The sequence below is a fragment of the Rhineura floridana genome, chromosome 3 (assembly GCF_030035675.1).
Source record: "Rhineura floridana isolate rRhiFlo1 chromosome 3, rRhiFlo1.hap2, whole genome shotgun sequence".
NCBI classification, from domain to species: domain Eukaryota; kingdom Metazoa; phylum Chordata; class Lepidosauria; order Squamata; family Rhineuridae; genus Rhineura; species Rhineura floridana.
Window position 1 is genome coordinate 230,869,963 of NC_084482.1, and position 23,121 is coordinate 230,893,083.

The 23,121-nt window shown below is 47.3% G+C and overlaps 1 protein-coding gene across 1 annotated transcript in view; it reads right to left on the reverse strand.

The window, feature by feature from the left end:
• The window catches only part of LOC133381922 (H-2 class II histocompatibility antigen, E-S beta chain-like), a 44,918-nt gene continuing 21,797 nt past the window's right edge, over window positions 1-23,121 (reverse strand). The window contains exons 3-7 of the mRNA XM_061621502.1: window positions 19,183-19,464; window positions 4,220-4,498; window positions 3,941-4,051; window positions 1,109-1,132; window positions 1-405 (exon numbers count right to left, since the gene is read on the reverse strand). Coding sequence (XP_061477486.1) covers window positions 392-405; window positions 1,109-1,132; window positions 3,941-4,051; window positions 4,220-4,498; window positions 19,183-19,464 — 710 coding nt within the window. The 3' untranslated portion in view covers window positions 1-391. The remainder of the gene's footprint in view (window positions 406-1,108; window positions 1,133-3,940; window positions 4,052-4,219; window positions 4,499-19,182; window positions 19,465-23,121) is intronic.

Genomic DNA, 23,121 nt, shown 5'->3' on the forward strand with positions numbered 1-23,121 from the left:
TAAAGTGTCACAACACTCTGTTGTTTAATGAGTGAAGGTTTAAAAACTCTCCAAGGGTGACTCACAAAGGGGGCAGCCATCTGGACAAGGGATGTGCAAGATAAACATGAACATGGAAAATAAAGCTTTGTGACATCAGGCAATACAGAAGTTAAATGCAGCAAATGCATCAAGGGGAGACCTCCTTTCTTCCCCTCCAAAAAGAGATAAATCAGGGATGGTGCTGATAAGGCTGCAGATTAGGGTGGTGGTGCCGTGAGCGTCCTTCCCCAGCCTTCTTCTGCCCCCCAAACAAAGCCCCCATCCTCTCAGCCACGGAAGGCACAGCCACTTGGAAGAGAGAGAAAAAGCGGCTTCTGCACCTCGTGGGATCCTGACGGAGCAGCGAAGTCTACCTCATGAGACCTGGAAGGCAGAGGAGAAAGGAGGGTGAGATGAGTCCATGAGGGGGGTGGGCAAAGGGGGGTGCACTTTGCAACCATATTATTGCTGGACGGAGGGACTTCAGCAGAACGATAGCAGGACAAAAATAAACCAGAACATTTGAAGTGTGAAAAGTTCTGGGACGTCAGCAGGACATGCACTGATTGGGAACTAAGGAGTGTGACGGCCCCAAACCTTTTCCAGGGAGAAACAGAATTAGAAGCTGGATCGCCTGTGACCTCCTGGAGAGCATCAGGGGCACAAATCATCATGGAGGCGCGATAGGGAGGCCGTCTGCAGGGCCCTTCAATATTGTTCTGTTCCATTGATTTCGAATGGACTTAGGGGGGCCGTGAAGGGATACACTGAGGAGATTCACATGGCCCTGAAGGAGATGGCTCACTAGTCTACAGGGGGGGTGAGGGCAGGTACAACCCCATATCCTCACCAGCCCCCCCTTCTAGGAAGTCTGACCCTGGGAATAGGTCCAGGGCGAGTGTGGGAGGGGTGGGCAGAGGGGACCAGGGATCTCCTGTTCTCACTGCAAATGCTGCCCTCCCCAATATCCGGGCTCCAGAGAGGGTCAGTGGCTGAAAAGGCAGCAGAGGCTGTTTCAGGTCACCCCAAGCAGAGGGGGTCGAGGGGGGGCTGGAGAGTGTCAATCAAAGAGCACGAGGGATGTTACCTGGACTCTGAGGCACGGCGAGCCCTGAAAAACACAGAAAGGCCCAGTCAGTTTCGGGAGCACCTGCACACAGTCGCTGCACACCCCCATCGCCCCTCCTGGTGGCCAAGTGAAAAATGTCCCATCAAGGGAAGAAGGAGAGTTTTGTGTGGAGAAAAGCTCACACTCTTGCGTTCTATGGCGAAGGAAGCTCCAGATGACGTCCGTTTTAGGAAGGGACAGTCAGGAGCTGCTGCACTTAAACCAAAGCTCAGCTCTGGATCCTGCTGGGGGGGATCCTCCCCACAGAATCCCCTCTGCAGAGGGATCTGTGGCAGCCTGCAGGCTCCGACCCTTTGGGTTTCAAGGGGAGTTTGAAAAGCTCATCCGTTTTCCTGGGCTTTTCATGGAAAGGTTTTACTGCCTAGGCTGCTGCTCTGGGCTTTGCTGTTCATGGCTGAAATTCTTTTCCTGGATTTATTTAAATAGATTGTTTTTTAATTGCAAATTGAATTGTGTGCTTCAGTGTTGGCTAGTGACAAAAATGCATAGGCTATAGTCTTCAAAAGCGTATTAGAAATAAATAATAATCTTTTTTTAGTCTTTGCCAGAAGGGAGCCCGCAAAGGGATGTGTTGCACCTGCTGGAACTGCGAGGAAGCAACTCGGTCTGCATGTCTGGAGGGAAGGAGAAAGAGAGAGAGAGGGAGAGCATCCTCCAGGTTGCCAGGCTGTGCCTTCCTTTGATCAGCTGCTCATCTTCCTCTCAACTGAGACTGCTGGGGATGCTCATCCACTCCTTCCCCCAAACTCTCCTTCCTGCTTCCTTCTCCATCTCTTAGAGAGGAGACTCTTTGCTTGGTCTCTCTCACCTGGAGCAGCAGGAGGTCAAAGGCCACGCCTGGTATTTGCACCTCCAAGTAGCAACTTAGACAGAACTAGAATATCTTTCCAGCCTAGTATGGATTTCCTTCAACAAAGGAAGATTTTCTTATTAGGCCAAATCTGAAGCCTCAGTGATTGTTAGCAGAGTAGAAAACTGCTCCTTCGCAGGTCGAGTCACACACACGAGGCCAATCCACACCAGACCTTTATTCCACTTTAGACAGTCATGGCTTTCCCCAAAGGATCCTGGGAAGTGTAGTTAGTGAAGGGTGCTGAGAGTTGTTAGGAGACTCCATTTCCCCCTCACAGAGCTCCATTCCCCAGAAGAGGGGCTGACTGTTCAACCCCTCTGGCCACTGGAGCTCTGTTAGGGGAAGAGGAGTCTCCTCTCAGCCCCCTTCACAAATGACACTTCCCAGGATCCTCTGGGGGAAGCCATGACTGTCTCACGTGGAGTAAAGGTCTGGTGTGGTCATCTGGATGTGGCCTGAGGAAGAGCTGCTGCTGCCCGTGATTGAAAACCTAACTCTGCCAAAAGCTCTCGCCTGCAACTCAATGTAGGATCTTGATCAAGTGTCAGGATTAATGAGGCAATCGCTTATCTTTTTTTTCCAGTGCAGCCTAATATTTCTCTCACTCACTTTACTCTTGAATCGTTCAATAAATATCTCAAATGAGAAGCCTGAGAATGAATAACCAAGTTTTACTCAGGAGGAGCGCGCCCGTGTTGGCGGTTCTATCTAAAGAGTCATTCATTGATCTGAGTCCATGCTTTGTTCTTAATAGGCTGCCAAACCTTCCTGTGGCGGGGGACTATTGTTTTGTTTTCACATTGTGTAAGTTGCTTGGGGACCTTCGGTTATCAAGCAAATAAATTTCCTCTTTGAAACACCAGACATTTCACCAAGTTCAGATTGGAAGGTGTTAAAATGTGATTGGGGGGGCACTACTTTCTAGGTAAACTGTACAACATCTCCCTGCTTTTAAAGGAGATTTCAGAGGCCCCCCCTCACCCTGGGGACAGAAACAGGCAGCATAGTAGTTTGGCTGCCCAGAAGACATGACTTGGCCTGATCTTGATATTGGGCGGCCACTGTGAGAAGAGCATGCTGGGCTAGGTGGGCCCCTTTGGCCTGACCCAGCAGGACCATCCAGGGGGCTTCCCACCTGCTCTGCCCCCCCCCGGAGCTGCTCCCTCAGGATTCACTTCTGCTGTGGCATCTTTGTGGGGACTAGCCTTGGCCTTTTGGCATGAGTATCAATGTATTTCACTTCTAGTCTTTTTTGAAATGTTAAGATTTTTTTAAATGTTTGTAAGTTTTTTACATATACACTTCAATTTTGTCTCTCTGTGTCATCCTGGAAACCTCTGCTAAAGGACCTCACTTTGCATGCAGACAGACCCAGATTCAGGTACCAATGGCCAACGGCATCTCTAGGGACTCCCACCTGATATCTAATGAGCTGCTGCCAGTCAGTGCAGACAGTGCTGACTTGGATTGACCAATGGTCTGACTCAGCATACGGCTGTGTTCCACTTTGCCACCCTTTGTGAGCCGCCTTGGGGGCTTTTCTGGCATAGAAACAAACACCAGCAGTGGCCTTATGTCCTCTGTGCAGCAGAGCTCTGGGTCCATTGTGGTCCAAATGAGCCTCTTCATCTGGGACCAGACCCCCCCCCGTATCTGAATGTTGGGAGGTGGTTGATATTGCTAGTTACAAGGAGGACCTTCTTATAACTCTGAGAGGCCCAGGTGGGATGTTTCTTTAAGATGGGGGCTTCCCTCACATGGAATTCTTTCTCGATGCAATTTCTTCCTGCTGGAATGAGTGTTCAGGATGATGGGATCCCCTCCATGGGTGAGGCCTGGACCAGTTCAGCACCACCATCCCACTAAAAATGCTCTGCTTTCAAGGGTCTTATGTAGGTCCAATTCCCCCCTCCACCTCCCCGGCACTGCCCCATCACCTTTCTTGTTCCTCACGCAGAGGAAGAGTCCGGGCGCCACAAAGACCAGCCCCAGCACCAGCCCCACAATCCCCGTCCACATCTTGCTCTTGGCAGAGTCCGACTGCGCCTCTGAAGAAAGAAAAGGAAGAAAGTAAGAAGCCAAAGGCCTAGAGGGAGAAGAGGCAGGCCTGGGGTCAGCCCCTCGGAGGCCAGGCTCCCAGGATGCTCCCCTCTTCGGCAGGAGATTGGGAGGACGGATCAGGGCTGGAAGGTGTGGGAGGAACCCAAATCTCGTACCCCACTGCACGGTGACGGGGCCCGCGAAGCTGGCATGCTCCACCTGGCAGGCGTAGACATCTCCGCGCTTTGGCTGCGTCTCCAGCATCACCTCAATCTGAAAGGTCCAGTCCCCGTTCCGGGTGACATCTGTGGTCCACACTCCGGTCTCCTCCTCCCCGTTCCTGAACCACTTGATCTCGATCTTCGCGGGGTAAAAGGCGGCCACGGTGCAAATCAGCAAAGCGTTGTGGGACACAGAGTCATATTCTGTGGGGGTAATCACCACCTTGGGCTGGACTGCAAGGGGGACAGAGAAGATCGTGGAGGGGTCAAAAGGGGAGAGAGGAAGAGGAGTGGAAGAAAAGTCTTCCAATGAAGGAGGGGGGAAGAGAGAGAGACTGTGTCTCTAGCCCTAAAAGCCCTGCCTAATCCCCCTCCCACAACCACCAGTTCCTCTTTTGAACCCCCTCATCTTTCTCAAAGGGCTCCCTTGCGATTTCTCCCTGGTGGCCCCATTAAAGGCCCGACTGATGAAGCTGAGCCACACTTGGAGATTAACAGAAATTACTCTAAAGCATTTTAAAACCTGTTCGTTATCTCAATGGTTTTGCTGTTGGGGTGGGACATGTGGAAGTGGGAACAGGGGTCAGATTTTTACCGGGCAATTAGGAAACATACTGACTCACATGCTCAGAGTTTTTTTTGTAATTCATGAATTTTTCTGTAATAATAAATGTGTTAGTCTTTAAGACACCTCAAGACATCTTTTCTGGTACCTTATCCCACACATTTCCTTTTTTGGGGACATGGAGCCCCTATCTGGGGAACTAGTCACTGTACAGTATTGCTGCATTTAGGGTTCTGACCATGTTTCTATCTCCTCTTGCTTTTGCTTTCCTTCTCTCTTTAACCATTTGAAGAGTTTCTTCAGTCATCCACTGAGGTCTTTCTCTCTTTTTAACTAGAGGTATGGTCTTTTTGCATTCTTCCCTGATAATGTCTCTGACTTCACTCCATAGTTCTTCTGGTTCTCTGTCAACTAAGTTTAAAGCCTCAAATCAGTTGCTTATTTGATCTTTATATAGAATCATAGAGTTGGAAGGGGCCTTGTAGGCCATCGAGTCCAACCCCCTGCTCACAGCAGGAAATCCACAGCTAGAGCATCTCCCGCAGATAGCTGTCCAGCCACTGCTTGAAGACATCCAGCGAAGGGATCCCACCACCTCCCTAGGCAGTCGGTTCGTTAGTCGATTTGTTAGTTGCAGCCGTTCTGAATCCCTCCTGTTTTTCCTTCCCTTACAGTGACAGTCCTCCACAGGGACTTGTTGCTGTTGCAGTCCTCTTCTTCCTTGTCACTTTCTTCCTGTACTTTGTGTCATTCCCTTAATTCCTCTTGTGTTCTATCGAGGAAGTCCTCATCTTCTCTGATAAGTCGCAGGGTGTCGATGTGTTGCTGCAGCCCCCTGACCTTTTCTTCTAGGAGCGCCACCAATCTGCACTTGCTGCAAGTGTAATCACGTCTGGTTTCCGTTAAGAAGATGAACATAGCGCACACGTTGCATGTGACAACAACTGCTTGATCCCCCTCCATTTTATGTTTGTTGTTTCCTATTTCTGTTGTCAGTGGCAGTCTTGATGTTGCTGTTGTCAGTGCCAGGAATTAGTTGAATGGATTTTGGTTTGGTTTTTTGTTTGTTTGTTTTTTATTTAAATTTGCGTGCCGTGAGGCTTGCGCCGCTGAGCCTGATGGGAAAGAAAGTATGCAGTCTGTTTACCTCACCAGAGCTCCGCCTCCTCTCCTGGTCAGCTACCTCCCAAGTCTCTCAGGTCTTTCAGGGTCAGGAATCCCAAGTCCCTTCTCCCTTGCATATGCTTCTGGGATGTTATTTAAATTGTATTTTGGCATTATGATGGCTTTGTTGTTCTACTTTAGCTTCGCTCTGATTTTCAATATTACCAGTTCATGATCTGTCCTCTTTTTGGTTGCTCAAAACATGTGTTTTGTAAGAAACAAATTATTGGCTTCACAGAATTCAATAAGTCTTTCTCCTACTTCATTTCTATCTTCTAAGCCATATGTTCAGAGGCACGTTACCAAATTCTTCCAAGCTACACAGGAAGTAGATTGGACTGTGAAAGACCAACCGAAATTGTGTTTGCATTTTGACCAATTTGTACGGCAGTACAATATCTCAGAGAGGAGGTCAGTTCTCCTGCTCCCCTGGTGCATTCACTATAGATGCCCAATTTCCCTGCTTTTTAAAGTTTGATAGAAATAGCTGTGGGCTACAGGTATGTTCTTAAACTGCAAAGTTTTTTGCCTATTAGTGAATCTACTATGTATTTCTTACAAATAAAGTAGCTTTTCTTATTTTACTAAGTCTTAAGTCTCAGTGATCTCAACGCAGGGTAAAAGCCTGCTTTCTTAGGTAAACGCGCACACACACTGGCACACTCGCATTTCAGTCCGCTGATGTTCTCTGCTAACATTTATACAAATTTACACAACAAAGGGTTACGGGCCCAGTAAGCTAAGTTTACCAGCATGTCTCACCTTTGTGTATTCGGGTGCAAGGCCTTTTTGCACATCCCGAAACAAAAGAGGTCCAAACTTGACAACACTGCCAGGGAAGTAATACTCATTGGATATTGTTCAATGCAGAAGAGATATCGAGCAATAGATCCCAAAACTGGCAAAGTTGAAGTATGCAGAGCTGTCCACTTTGATGAAGGAAAGTGCACAGACCGACCAGAAGGGGCGCCACACCAGACAGATGACAGCGAAAAGGAAGAAGCTGAGTTATTCTTCCATCACAGAAGGAGAGCTTGGGAAAGTTCCTTTTTTGAACTACAGCTCTCATCAACCCAATCCAGTGGCCATGCTGGCTGGGGCTGATGGGAGTTGTAGTTCAAAGAAGTAACTTTTCCAAGCTCTGCACAGAAGGTATAACAATAGTACACCTGCAGAGGAAGGTGAAGAGTCTGAGCCAGAAGAGGCATCAGAGCCAGAAGAGGCATCAGAGCCAGAATGGGCAGCCGAAGCGCCAGCACCCAGACACTCTGAATGCACCAACAGAGAGACTTGCTTACCTTATGAGAGATGAACTTCCAGAACCAGAGACCTGGTAAGAGATTGAAGCCTTACCCAAAGCTGAACCTGAGAGGTGGAGGCAGCCAGCCAAAGAAGAGCTGGAATCTCTACACAAAAGTAAAACTCAGACACTGACCAAGCTTCCTCAAGAAAGGAAAGCTGTAGGCTACAAGAAGAAATTCAAGAAAAAGCCAGATGCTAAAGGAAACATTGAGAGATACAAGACAAGCCAGCAGAAAAGTCTGTATATCAATACTGTTACCAGGCCAGATGTGGTGGTAACGGTGGGATACCTGTGCCAAGAAACCAGCCCGCCAACCAAGAGGGACTGGGAAGCAATCAAGGATGCATCAGACTCATGGAGTCAGAAGGGGTGAGTTCATGAACCAAGAACATAGACGGGAAGCACCATTTCATTAGAGATACCTACCACAGAGGACTACTCAAGATGGAGCATTGCAGACTCTCTCATGAAGGCGTTGGGCAAGTCAGACTTTGCAAGCTGTGAGACAAGATGAACCTCGTGGGGCTGAACCAAACAGTCATTGAGAAGGGGTGTTGGAAGTGGGGCCAGAGCAACTCCTGTTGTGTTCTTTCGTTTGTGCTCCAGAAGGGAAATAGGGTCCTCCAGATGGAGAGGCTGGATTACCTTTACCTGTAATGCTCTGCTGACTTCCTTCCATTGCTAGGATGTTACGTCTTTAGGGAAGCTGACCTGCCCCTCCTCCTTCCCCCTTTCCGTCTTCTCTTCTTCGACTGTCTGAGAGAGAGGAGACACCTTTGCCTCTGCTCTCTCTCTCCTGAGCCATGAGGGTGACTCCCAAACCTGGGCATTGCGCTTTCAACTTAATTCATTAGAACTAGGTGTATGCCTTTCCTATCTACTATGTATTTCTATAAATAAAGCAGGTTTTCTTATTTTACTAAGTCTTACTTCTCAGTGATCTCAAAGCAAGGTAAAAGCCCGCTTTCTTAGGTAAACGCATACAATGGCACACATGCATTTCAGACTGCTGACATTCTCTGCTAACATTTATACAAATTTACACAACACCTCGAGGAGGATGCATCTTAGTCTGGTGTCTCAGCTTTGACCATTCCGCCTTGGGTGACCCTGCTAGGAGTGTAGCCTCTTCGTCTAGACTCCTGACGGCATTGCTCTCAGCTTGTTCATCACTCTCAAACCCGCTCATCACATTAAGGTGTGCATCCTAGAGGGGCAGGAACAATACATGCAACAACGCAGTGACTAGTACGTAGGGACAAAGAGAGCTATTACAATAGTTACTGTATAGAAATAGAAGAGGACAACAAAAAGGATAGAACAGGAGCCCTGTTCCAAAAGATTAGAGAACATAAGAACATAAGAAGAGCCTGCTGGATCAGGCCAGTGGCCCATCTAGTCCAGCATCCTGTTCTCACAGTGGCCAACCAGGTGCCTGGGGGAAGCCCGCAAGCAGGACCCGAGTGCAAGAACACTCTCCCCTCCTGAGGCTTCCAGCAACTGGTCTTCAGAAGCATGCTGCCTCTGACTAGGGTGGCAGAGCACAGCCATCATGGCTAGTAGCCATTGATAGCCCTGTCCTCCATGAATTTGTCCAATCTTCTTTTAAAGCCATCCAAGCTGGTGGCCATTACTGCATCTTGTGGGAGCAAATTCCATAGTTTAACTATGCGCTGAGTAAAGAAGTACTTCCTTTTGTCTGTCCTGAATCTTCCAATATTCAGCTTCTTTGAATGTCCACGAGTTCTAGTATTCTGAGAGAGGGAGAAGAACTTTTCTCTATCCACTTTCTCAATGCCATGCATAATTTTATACACTTCTATCATGTCTCCTCTGACCCGCCTTTTCTCTAAACTAAAAAGCCCCAAATGCTGCAACCTTTCCTCGTAAGGGAGTCGCTCCATCCCCTTGATCATTCTGGTTGCCCTCTTCTGAACCTTTTCCAACTCTAGAATATCCTTTTTGAGATGAGGCGACCAGAACTGTACACAGTATTCCAAATGTGGCCGCACCATAGATTTATACAACGGCATTATGATATCGGCTGTTTTATTTTCAATACCTTTCCTAATTATTGCTAGCATGGAATTTGCCTTTTTCACAGCTGCCGCACACTGGGTCGACATTTTCATCGTGCTGTCCACTACAACCCCGAGTTCTCTCTCCTGGTTGGTCACCGCCAGTTCAGACCCCATGAGCTTGTATGTGAAATTCAGATTTTTTGCTCCAATATGCATAATTTTACACTTGTTTATATTGAATTGCATTTGCCATTTTTCCGCCCATTCACTCAGTTTGGAGAGGTCTTTTTGGAGCTCTTCGCAATCCCTTTTTGTTTTAACAACCCTGAACAATTTAGTGTCGTCAGCAAACTTGGCCACTTCACTGCTCACTCCTAATTCTAGGTCATTAATGAACAAGTTGAAAAGTACAGGTCCCAATACCGATCCTTGAGGGACTCCGCTTTCTACAGCCCTCCATTGGGAGAACTGTCCGTTTATTCCTACTCTCTGCTTTCTGCTTCTTATACGATTCCTTCTCCACAAGAGGACTGTGATGTTCCTCTATTAGTGTATATATGGTAAGTGCTGTTTGTATAGGAGATGCGTGGTAAGTAGAGTGAAAGAGGAGGGGGAGTGAATGGGCAGTAGAATGCTGGATGATTGGCTGAATGTTTAAAATGGCTGACAGTATAAATGAAAGGATGACAGGTAAATCTGGGTGGTGAATCGTGGTGAATCTGGGTGGATGAGAGGGAATGAGAAGGTGGAAGGTGGATGCTAGTGGGTTGTTTGGGTAGGTTTATGAGAGGAGAGTGTGGAGTTCGGATTAATACTAAGACCAGTACCTCAGGAATAGATGTAACCTTATGCTTAAGTGCCTTTTAAAGAAATCTTGTTAGCTTTGTTATTAATAAATACTTTTGGTTTACCAAAGGCCTGATCCTTGGCTGGGGTTTCACAGACCAGAAGGGAGGGTAAGGTAAATACCAAGGCTGAAGAGTGACATGTGCTGGCAGTAGCGGTGGGATCCGAACAAAGGAGAATACTTCACATGTGGTGGCAGTAGCGGTGGGATACGAACCAAAGAGAGTCCCACACACGTGGTAGCACAGTGGTGGGATACGGACAACAGAGAATCCAGATAAGAATACTAGAGAATCCCTAACAGTGGTGTGGCAAACAAAAATAACAAAACAAGATTACTTGGGAGAGTGACTGGCAAAGAGTGTGTGGCAAAGAGTGAGTGAAATCAAACATCATGGCTGAATACATAAAAATGAAAAGAGAGGAGCTGGTGGAGAAGTGCATAACATACAATTTACCTCACGAGGGTAAAGGGGTAGATGAATTGAGGGTAGCACTTATAGGATTTGCAAATGCCCAGCAAAAACAACCTTTCAGGGAAGAGACCCCAGAAGGATACTTAAGCAATCCCGCTTATATAGAATATTTGAGAGAAAAGTTAAGATGGGAGGCTGAGGAAAAAGATAAACAGCGAGAGTTAGAAACTGAGAAGTTGAGGATGGAAACTGAGAGATTGAGGAGGGAGGCTGAGGAAAAAGACAAGCAGAGGGAATTGGAAACTGAGAGATTGAGGAGGGAGGCTGAGGAAAACGACAAGCAGAGGGAATTGGAAACTGAGAGATTGAGATGGGAGGCTGAGGAAAAAGACAAACAGAGGGAGTTGGAAATTGAGAGATTGAGGATGGAAACTGAGAGAATGAGAGTGGATGCGGAGATACAAGGGGAAAGATTAAAATTGGATAGAGAGAAATTTCACTCTGAGGAGACAAGGAAAGACAGAGATGGAGCAAAAATAAAAATTACTCCAGAGGACTTTGCTGTCTATGAGCCTGGTCAAGATCCTCAAATTTACCTCAGCACTTTTGAAAAAGTAGCTCAATTGTGGGGGCTACCAGAGGATAAATACATGCAGTATTTATCAAACCTGATCAAAGGGGAATTGGCTGAGGTATACCAATATTTCCCCTCAGACAAGCCCGTCACATATGCTGAGTTTAAAGAGGCAGTATACAAAAGGTTCAGACTGGGACCTGACTACTTTAGAAAATTATTCAGAAACTGTCAGATCGAAGCAGGGAGGTCTTTTGTTGAACTGGGTGCAAAGTTGATGGATATATTTGGAAAGTGGATGAGTAGTGCCAAAGCTCAGTCAGTGGAAGAGGTGAAAAGCCTCATGATACTGGATCAATTATTCCATCAGTTACCACCAGAAATAAGGCTCCTGGTCAAAGACCGTTCCCCTACATCGGTGCAGGAGGCCGCAGAGATGGCGGATCACTTCGCCTCCAATAGAACTGGCTGGGTGGGGAAAACATCAAGAGAGTTTAAACCCAGACCATATAATGGTGGCAGAAAGGATGTGGTGCCACAGCGTGTGAGTCCTCCAGTAAAATCTGAAGGGCACAGGACACCCCAGAGTGGATCTGTGTACCCAAAAACAGAGGAGAAGTTATGCTACAAATGTGGTAGACCGGGGCACCTACGTTTTCAATGTGAGGTTGCCAACCCCATTAGTAATCCTGCTCAGGCAAGGGCAGTAAAAATAGAACCAAAAGATTTAACCACAAAAAAGGTTCAGTTTTGCCAGATAAACTGGACAGAAGTAACAGACCTTGATTCAAGTCTGAGAGAGGAAGTGTGTGTTCAAGGGGCAAATTATTGGGCATTGCTTGACACTGGTGCCGCTCAGACGTTACTGAGGCCAGATTTAATAAAATCTGAAGAAATATTACCTCAGGAAACAGTGACTATCCAAGGAGTGAGGGGTCAACCAGAGAGTTTGCCTATGGCCCTAGTGAAAATGGAGTGGAGAGGCCGAGAGGGCGAATATAAAGTGGGTATTAATGCCCAGCAACAAGAACCAGTGATACTGGGAAGAGATGTTATGGGGGCACAGGGGAAGATATATGTGGTGACCAGACAGCAACTTGGCAGAGAAAAAGAAGCCATGTTAAGGGGGGCAGAAGGAAACAGGGTGGAATCTGTTTCCGAGCCTCAGATCCCCATAGCAACCCTTAACAGGCCTGCTGAAGGAGACAAACTGTATCAAATGGTCTCTAGTGAGACAGAGCAGTTCAGAGAAGAACTGAATAAGGATACCAGTTTGAATCAAATAAAGGAGCAAGCCCTGACCCAACAGATCCCTTTCACTGACAAACTGAGGAATCAAGTTGTGTGTGAGAATGGGATTTTATATAGACTGTGGATGCCTGCTGAGAGAAAGGATGAATGTGAACCAGTGAAACAATTGATAGTACCTAGCAAATACAGAACCAGATTGCTAGAGGCAGCCCATGATGTCCCATGTGCAGGACATCTGGGAATAAAAAAGACCAAGAGGAGATTGGCTGCACACTATTATTGGCCAAACATCTCCAAAGATGTAAAACAACATTGTCTATCTTGTGGTATATGCCAAAAGGTGGGAAAAAGTGGAGTAAAGACTAAGGCACCCTTAAAGCCCCTTCCTATAATTGGACAACCCTTTTATAGAGTGGGAATAGATTTGGTGGGCCCTTTTTCCAAACCCACAAGGCATGGCAAGAAATATCTAGTGGTGGTGGTGGATTTTGCCACCAGGTACCCAGACGCAGAAGCACTAAGATCTGTAGAAGCCCCTGTAGTGGCAGAGGCTTTATTAAAAATCTTTATGAGGCTGGGTTTCCCTCATGAAGTGCTGACAGATCAAGGCAGTGTATTCATGGGAGAAGTGATGCAATGTATGTGGAAATGTTGTGGTCTAAAACATCTAAAGACCACTACTTACCATCCCGCCACTAATGGGCTAACTGAGAGATTCAATGGAGTTTTGAAGGGCATGATAAGGAGCTATGTTCAAGATCACCCACAAGACTGGGATGAACGTTTGGGATGCTTCTTATTTGCATACAGAGAAGTCCCTCAGGAGTCAACAGGCTTCTCACCCTTTGAACTCATGTTCACTAGAAAAGTGAGGGGACCTTTGGAACTGTTAAAAAATTCATGGGAAGGAACCCTGGGAGAGTACAAAACATCTGTAGTAGATTTTGTATTGGAATTCCGCAATAAATTAACATCAATGATGGAAGTGGTGAAAAAGAATTTGAGTCAAGCACAGGAGAAGCAACGTTACTGGTATGACAGAACAGCCAGGGAACGTGTGTATGATGTGGGAGATATGGTTATGGCGTTCATACCCAGGAAACATGACAAATTACAGGCTAACTGGGAAGGACCATATACCATCAGAGAAAGGCTTGACACACTGACGTATGTAATCACCACAGACCAATTAAACAAAAGCAAAGTGGTTCATGTAAATATGTTGAAGCCTTACCATACCAGGGATGCAAAGGTGTTGCAAGTTACCTTATTCCCTGAGGGAAGTGGGCCTGAACTTCCAGATTTGGTACAGGAAAGCAAAGACAAAGGAAGGGTAGATCAATTGGAATGGTCAGAAGATATTCTGAGAGTTTTGAAAAACTATGGGAATCTCTTTGGCAATAAACCTGGCCGAACCAGTATAGCCAGACATTCTATTGATACTGGAGAGCATGCCCCAGTCAGATCTGTACTGTGCTGTCTGAATGGGAAAGTTGTGAGTGAAGTAATATGTGTAGGACATAAGGTGGAGACTGGGAAAATCACCCCCTTATGGAGCAAGGTGGAGGCAATACAAGTGTGGCCTATCCCCTTAACCAAAAAACAAGTTAGGGCATTTCTAGGTGTGGCTGTTTTTTATAGGAAGTTTGTGAGAAATTTTGGGGAAATAGCAAACCCCTTGCATGAATTAACAAAGAAGAAGTGTTCTGAGCGTGTGGTATGGACGGATGAATGTCAGAAGGCTTTTGATCTGCTGAAGCAAGCCTTGTGCCAAGGACCCATATTAATAGCACCAGACTATGAGAAACCATTCATCGTGGCTACGGATGCGTCAGACCTCGCGCTGGGAGTCATCTTGCTGCAGGAGAGAGAAGGCACCAGACATCCAGTGGCGTATCTGAGTCGCAAGCTGATGCCGAGGGAGAAAAACTATTCGTCGGTCCAAAAGGAGTGCCTAGCGGTCGTGTGGGGACTGAACAAGTTGCGCCCATACGTGTGGGGACGAAGATTCACGGTAACAACGGATCATCGGGCCTTGTTATGGCTGCAAACTATGAAAAACCATAACACTATGCTGCAGAGGTGGTCCTGGGCCCTACAAGACTATCAAGTGGACTTCCAGTTCATCAAAGGCAAGGACAATGTACTGGCCGATGGACTTTCCAGGCAAGTGGCTGGGATTGCAGTGACGTGACCAGACGGAGGAACAAAAAAAAGACATTTTCCCCATAGAGACTTGTTTATTTGTTAACGCGGCGTATAAATCCTGGAACAGGAATAATACTCTGCCGTTGTTTAAGGGTGTCGGAAGGCAGAGCTGGGGTCCCAATCCCGGGGAGCTGGATCCCGGAGAGTTGGGAGAAGAGTATTCGGATGGATGGCAGAGGGAAGGGGGAGGAACTTCCCCCCTTTGGAGCGAAGACGAAACAGAGGAACTGCCAGTGATAAGGTCGCTTAGCAACGGGGAGCCTGAGCCCTCCCTGGACATTCTCACGCCTCCCCCTCTTTCAGGCTCAGAGCAAGAGAGGAAAGAGGGAGGGCTGCTCACAGCCGAAAAGCGGGGAGGCAGTTTACCATCAGCCCCTCCCCTATCCCCCATCCTGGAATCGGAAACTTCAGAAGAGGAGCGGGTGATGCTTCCCCCCTCACCGCGCACACGCAGACAGCTGAAAAGACAGGAGAGAAGGGGGGGAAGGCGGGCAGTACCTGAGGGGCAGTTAAGGAGGAGCAAAAGATTGTGCGCCCGTTTGGCCCCTTCTTAAAGAACAGGCGGGAAGAAGTCCCTTGCTCTGTCAACTTTCTCCCAATGCCGCAGGACCTGTATCCCTGTATTGCTTCATGAGAAAACGCAGTCTTTGTTTGGACATTACCCTAATAAAACACGAATTACCTACAGCCGTTGGTCTGGTTCCTGAGTCACATCCTGGGCCTGACAAAGGGGGGGGAAATGTGATGTTCCTCTATTAGTGTATATATGGTAAGTGCTGTTTGTATAGGAGATGCGTGGTAAGTAGAGTGAGAGAGGAAGGGGGAGTGAATGGGCAGTAGAATGCTTGATGATTGGCTGAATGTTTAAAATGGCTGACAGTATAAATGAAAGGATGACAGGTAAATCTGGGTGGATGAGAGGGAATGAGAAGGTGGAAGGTGGATGCTAGTGGGTTGTTTGGGTAGGTTTATGAGAGGAGAGTGTGGAGTTCGGATTAATACTAAGACCAGTACCTCAGGAATAGATGTAACCTTATGCTTAAGTGCCTTTTAAAGAAATCTTGTTATCTCTGTTATGAATAAATACTTATTTGGTTTACCAAAGGCCTGATCCTTGGCTGGGGTTTCACAGACCAGAAGGGAGGGTAAGGTAATGACCAAGGCTGAAGAGTGACATATGGTGGCAGCGGGGAGAGAAACCATAAGAGATAGCGGTCCGGACTGGTGAAGTCCCTGGTGGTGCCTAGTGACAGGCAGGAGCCACGAGCAGGTAGTAACCTGACAGGGAGAGCCAGGGAAGGACGCATCACAAGGACCTCTCCTCTGATTCCATGACTGCTAAGCTTCCTCAGAAGCCTTTGGTGAGGTACCTTGTCAAACGCTTTTTGAAAGTCTAAGTACACTATGTCCACTGGATCACCTCTATCTATATGCTTGTTGACGCTCTCTTTCTGTGTATATGTGCAGAATTCAGTGGCCCATGAAATATCCGAGGCAGGTGGGACCATCTTGCGGAGACTCTATTCCTTGACAGGTTAATATAATATTGGGATTAAGAAAGGCTTTTTAATATGTACTCCTGGATGACTGAGTGGAGACTGATTCTGAATGACTAAAAAAAAAAAAACACCACCAAAAATTGGAGACCTCCGTTTTTGTTAAAATAAACACATAAAAATAATTTGTCTCATTTTAAACTCCTATCCTCCTACACACTACAGTCATGACAGAAGTTTGCTTCTCCTGCCCCGAGGCTGAACATTTCTCAGACTGAACCATACTCTCTGCAGAGTCATTGTAATCCATGGACAAATCTCTGGATTTCAAAGGCTCTACTCTATTATTATTGTTATTGTTGTTGTTATTATTATTATTATTATTATTGATTGATTGATTGATTGATTGATTGGCATGTTTAGCCTGGAGAAGAGAAGACTATGGGGAGATACGATAGCACTCTTCAAGTACATGAAAGGTGTTGCACAGAGGAGGGCCGGGATCCCTTCTCGATCGTCCCAGAGTGCAGGACATGGAATAATGGGCTCAAGTTGCAGGAAGCCAGATTTTGAATGGACATCAGGAAAACCTCCTGTTAGAGCAGTTCCATTGGCAAACACTTGTGGCCGAGTAAGATTGTCTTCCAAGACTAGGTCTTTAACGGTGGGTCTGTCAGTGACTGTGGAGGCCAATTCTGGACCCACACAGCCTCCCACAGGGAGGACATCGGTTTCCGGATGGAAGACGGTTGCAATGAGGATTTGCTTGACATGCCTTCCACTTAGCTCATTTGTCCCTTTCGCCCTGTACTCGTGCTTCTTCAAAGTCCATAGCACCTTTGATAATGGCCGACCTCCAATTGGGGAACTCATGGGCCAAGACTTCCCAGGTCTCAATGCTTATGTTACTTTTTTTTTAGATTAGCTTTGAGAACATCTTTAAACCTCTTTTGTTGTCCACCGATATTCCATTTCCCATCCTTAAGCTGGGAGTAAAGTAGCTACTTTGGAAGATGGTGATAAGGCATTTGGACAACATGGCCGGTCCAGTGAAACTGATGTTGAAGGATCATTGTTTCATATAATCAGAGAATCAGAGAATAGTAGAGTTGGAAGGGGCCTATAAGGCCATCAAGTCCAACCCCCTGTGCAATGCAGGAATCCAAATCAAAGCATTCCCGACAGATGGCTGTCCAGCTGCCTCTTGAAGGCCTCCAGTGTCGGAGAGCCCACTACCTCTCTAGGTAATTGGTTCCATTGTCATATGGCTCTAACAGTTAGGAAGTTTTTCCTGATGTCTAATCAAAGTCTGGCTTTCTGCAACTTGAGCCCATTATTCCGTGTCCTGCACTCTGGGACAATCGAGAAGAGATCCCGGCCCTCCTCTATGTGACAACCTTTCATGTACTTGAAGAGCGCTATCGTTTCTCTCCTCAGTCTTCTCTTCTCCAGGCTAAACATGCCCAGTTCTTTCAGTCTCTCCTCATAGGGCTTTGTTTCCAGTCCCCTGATCATCTTTGTTGCCCTCCTCTGAACCTGTTCCAGTTTGTCTCCATCCTTCTTGAACTGTGGAGACCAGAACTGGACACAATATTCAAGATGAGGCCTAACCAGTGCTGAATAGAGGGGAACTAATACTTCATGTGATTTGGAAACTATGCTTCTGTTAATGCAGCCTAATATAGCATTTGCCTTTTTTGTAGCCACATCAAACTGTTGGCTCATATTCAGCTTATGATGAACGACAATTCCAAGATCCTTCTCACATGTTGAGCCAAGTATCCCCCATCTTATAACTGTGCATTTGGTTTCTTTTTCCTAAGTATAGAACTTTGCATTTATCCCTGTTGAATTTCATTCTGTTGTTTTCAGCCCAATGCTCCAGCCTATCAAGGTTCCTTTGAATTTTGTTTCTGTCTTCCATGGTATCTCATCCAAGTCGTTAATAAAAATGCTAAAGAGCACTGGGCCCAGGACCAAGCGCTGTGGTACTCCACTTGTTACTTCCGCCCAATGACTTCAACAGTGATGGTCTTTGCTTCTTTCAAAACTCTAACATTAGTCCATCTATCTTCCCAAGTTATGACCTAGGAAGATGGTGGGCTCTCCCAACACCGGAGACAGCTGGACAGCCACCTCTTGGGGATGCTTTAATTTGGATTTCTGCATTGAACAGGAGGTTGGACTAGGCAGGATCCTTCCAATATTCTATGATTCTGTGAATTGCTTCCCATGAGGCACCCTGATTTGTAATATAACAACATATAAAACAGTTACGATTTAAAACAAGAGTGCATACATAAAAGCAATTCGAATCCCAGACAGATCTTGAGTGAGATAAAAGATTTTAGTAGCCTTTTCTGAAAGAGGAAGTGTCTTTTGCAGGTGCCCAGAAGGCAACAGAGAACGCTTAGCTGAGTCTGACTTAGGACTTACTTGGAGAAATGCATTTACTTGGAAATAAGTACCATTTTGTGGCAGAAAGGGGCCAAATATTCATAAAGTAGGAAACGATGGTGGGCAGTCTGTATAACATGCCTGTGCAGCCACCACTGAGGTAGTACAGAAGGTGATTTTTTAAAAAACAAGGGGGGCTGTCAAGGTGAACAGTGCCACCCCCAGAAGGCCCATACTGGCTCAGGGGCTGCCCCATGCTGCCCCCTCACCTGTCACTTGGGGTCATCTGGGGATGATGCAGGGCCTGGCCTTTGGGCCCCAAGGCCCAGCTACAGCTGTGCTCCCCGTTGGCTTAATTTTGGCGTCCTGGAGCAGCACAGTCCCGGTCCTATACGTGCTTACTCAGAAGTAAACCCAAAGGGTGTGTCTGGAGGGGCAGATGCCCAGAAGTGCTTTGGGATCTTCTGGGCAGGGAGCCCGGCAGGAAGGCGAACCCAGCGGGGCAGCCCAGGTTCCCCCCCCCGTGCAGCCCCTCCCCACCCATGGCTCCTCCCTCCCCTCCCCACCTCCGCTGCTCCTGCCGCCCCCAACACCCCCCCAACTTCAGAGCCAGGCGGGGAGAGGCTCCTCCCCCTCCGCTGCTCCTGCCGCCCCCCAAGCGCCCCTCGAGGACTCACCGCGGCGGGCGTGGGCGAGGGGCGCGTAGACCCCGTAGTTGTGCCGGCAGAAGACCTCCACGTTGGCCATCGCATTGCGCAGGACGTCCTTGTCCTTGTTCCAGGCTTCGAATTCGGGCTCGCTCAGCTCTGCCACGGCCACGACCCTCCCTCGGTCGCTGTCGAAGTAGAGCTGCTCCTGCCGGTCCCAGAAGTAGCGGTTCAGGTAGCGGATGCGCTGCTGCGTCCCGTTGGCAGAGGCGGAGTAGTGGCACTCGCCCTTCGACTGGAAGAGGAAATGCTCTGGGGGGGAGATGAGAAGGGGGTCAGGCGGGGGAGGGGGCTCCTTCCGAGGGGGGACACTCCCCCCCCACGCCCTCCCGTTGCTCTCCCCGGCGAGGCGGGGCAGGACTGCCGGCGGGGTCCAATCAGAGGAGCCCATCGGGATCCGGGACTGGGGGCGGGGGAAGGAGGCAGAGCAGCGCTTTCTTTCCTTTTTTAAAAAAAAAATAAATTCCGAAATATAAAGGAAACAAATACGCAAAAAACAAATACGCTCTGCCACCCTAGTCAGAGGCAGCATGCTTCTGAGGACCAGTTGCCAGAAGCCTCAGGAGGGGAGAGTGTTCTTGCACTCGGGTCCTGCCTGCGGGCTTCCCCCAGGCACCTGGTTGGCCACTGTGAGAACAGGATGCTGGACTAGATGGGCCACTGGCCTGATCCAGCAGGCTCTTCTTATGTTCTTATGTTCTTATGACAGGGCTATCAGTGGCTACTAGCCATGATGGCTGTGCTCTGCCACCCTAGTCAGAGGCAGCATGCTTCTGAGGACCAGTTGCCGGAAGCCTCAGGAGGGGAGAGTGTTCTTGCACTCGGGTCCTGCTTGCGGGCTTCCCCCAGGCACCTGGTTGGCCACTGTGAGAACAGGATGCTGGACTAGATGGGCCACTGGCCTGATCCAGCAGGCTCTTCTTATGTTCTTATGTTCTTATGACAGGGCTATCAATGGCTACTAGCCATGATGGCTGTGCTCTGCCACCCTAGTCAGAGGCAGCATGCTTCTGAGGACCAGTTGCCGGAAGCCTCAGGAGGGGACTTGCACTCGGGTCCTGCTTGCGGGCTTCCCCCAGGCACCTGCTGGGCCACTGTGAGAACAGGATGCTGGACTAGATGGGCCACTGGCCTGATCCAGCAGGCTCTTCTTATGTTCTTATGTAAAACATTACAGAAGAAACTTGATTTCTCTGACACAACTTGTGCTACAAAAACATGTTCCAGAAACGTTGAGGGGGGGAGAAAGGTAAGGGGGGGAGCGTTGCTTATTCTCAGCCCTCCTGGCCACGCTGGGGGTTTGCCGTTTCTCCGTTTCTGAGCAATACATATTTTCACCCCTGGGAGCAAAGTGGCTAGAAATTGGGAAGTCCACTCTTGTAGCTCCCCCACGGAACATCGACAGGAGAATCAGACATTTCTTGACACGGCTGGCCTGTCGTTTCCTGTATTAAATCTAAAGTTCTTTCCCGGCGAGGCGGGGCAGGACTGGTAGCCAGGCGCCTAGTATGGCTTTCACACTGGGATGCAGACAATGCATCCAGATTTAATCTAGCCACGGCTAAATATACAGGTGGGAAATTATTTGGGGAAGACAATTAGGTATTCCCAGTCCTTCATTCCAGAGCTTGGAAGATTACTTTTCAAAAAGGAATAAACCATAATTACTGTTACATAGCCTCAAAAAGGAATAAGTTACCATTATAATTACAATTGTCCTGAAAGGAATTGATTACTTTCCTGTTAGTCAAAAGTGGTTACTACAATTACAGTTAAGTTACTTTTTTAAAAACTACAAGTGCCTACAAGGTGCTGCCGCGCACACCTAAGTAGCTTAAACCAACATGAAAAATGAACACTCACCCACAAGAGCAGAAGAATTCTTTTTATCCACCAGATGGCAGTGGTGGTCTCTCTGCTGGCAGGGGAGGTGGGGAGGGAGGCAGAGGCCACTGCTCAGCTCTCTACACCTCAAACCAAGTGCAACCCTCACATACACACCCGCTCAGCCCGCAGGCGTCGTCTCTCTCGCACTCAACCACCTCCAGGACCCAGCCCTGCCACCATCTAAGGGACACCCACCCAAGCAGACATTTTGCCTGGGGTGCAAAAGATTAAAACATCAGCAAAGTAGCCAGTGAGGGAGGCAGAGGCTGCAAACACATTCTACACACACCCCTGTCATCTTTCACCTCCCCAGTTCTTCATCCACCCCATCTCTCTCTCCACCGCCTCCTTGGTCACCTCCGAAACACCCACAGAGCACGAGGGAAGGGTGATGCGGACCAGGAGCCCAGTTTGAGCCACAGGATTTTCATCCACAAATCACAGGAGAAAAAAGACTTCCCATGCATCCCGCCCCCAGTAATGCCCAAAACTAATGCTGGAAAGTAATCAGTAATTACAAGTACTCCTCAAAAGTAATAAAATTACTCCTCATTCTATTACAAGCAAAATGTAAAGAAATTACCCATTTGTTCCTCAAAAAAGTAATAAATTACAAGTAATTCTTTTTGTAACTAATTACTTCCAAGCTCTGTTCATTACTAGTTTTTTGATACAAATTCTCATGCACTGTCCAGCTTGGCTTAAATAAATTTCAGTATTCTTTTCTGTAATTGAGTGAGCTCATGATTTTCTATTTCTAAAGGTAGCATCACAAAAAATAATATATCAGGCAAGATCGTCATGGATATGGCTTCAGTTTTTCCTAACCACAACAGCTGTAATTTTTCCCATTTTTTAAAATCATCTTCAATCTCCTTAGTCTTTATAGTTGTGCTCCTTAATAGTTTGAAGGTTAGGATGCAGCCAAGTATCTAAATATCTGATTGGTTTCTTTTCCCATTGTAAACCAGCACCTCTTAGTTGTTTTTCCATTTGCCTCTTAGATGTATTAATTCCAAAGCACCTGGATTTAGTTGTATTTATTTTATATCCAGAAACTTCACCATATATTGAAACTGTTTGTGGTCTCTTGAAGGGGAATGGTTTGGGTGTAACACAGGAAGAAGCCTAAAGGGAAATCTTTTTATGTAACTCCCATTGACTATTATGAGAAGTGAAAGCAACTAGATTTTCCTGCCTTTTTCTCTCTCTCTCTTTTCCTTTCCTCAGTTTGTAGAAGCAGAACTTAGTTTTGCTGTAAGCCAAGTTTGTCAGTTAATAAATATAATCAGTGTTAAAGAAGTCAAGCCTCCAAGAACCATTATTCCTGGTAGGGAGACTTTAGCTGTTGCAAAACCTTTGGTGCCGAAACCAGGGAGGGAAAGATTTAAAGGAAAAGGGGAGATGGCCGAGGCTTCGGAAAGGCAAAGGTGCACGAGGGCTGCAACTAGAACACTGACAAAAAAACCGTTGCAAAAGACAGAAAGTGAAGTACGGAAAACTGATGCAGACGCGGCTCTGCTTGAGGAAAGCTTAAATCAGCTTCCAGCAAAGGAGAGATTCCAAATGAGCTTGACCAAGACATAGAAGCTGGAATAACTGATCTAGAGAAAGAGGTGGAAGTGGCACAGGGCTACAAAGACATAGGCCCCCTAAGACTAAGCTTGGGTGGGCTGAGCCCCCCCCCCAAAAAATGACCAGGCAAAATTGATAGTGATGCATCAGTGTTCTTAAGTTCTGGCAAAAAATGGTTTCTCGCACTGCCGCTACAAACAGGTCTCCTGAGCATGAGCATCCCTTCTCTCATCTGTGAAGACCACACCAGGAATGTTAACAGATTACTGTGTTAATTTTCTTCTGTTTTCATAAAGGCCTTTGCTTGAGCGCAATTTTAGGAACAGTTCCAGCCAGCAAACGGGAGCATGCTCAGTCTCCCTTCTAGGGATGCCAGGTCTCCGGTTTTCTGCCGGAGTTTCAGGGAAAAGGGGGCCATCTCTGGCCTCCAGCCATAATTCCTTTGAA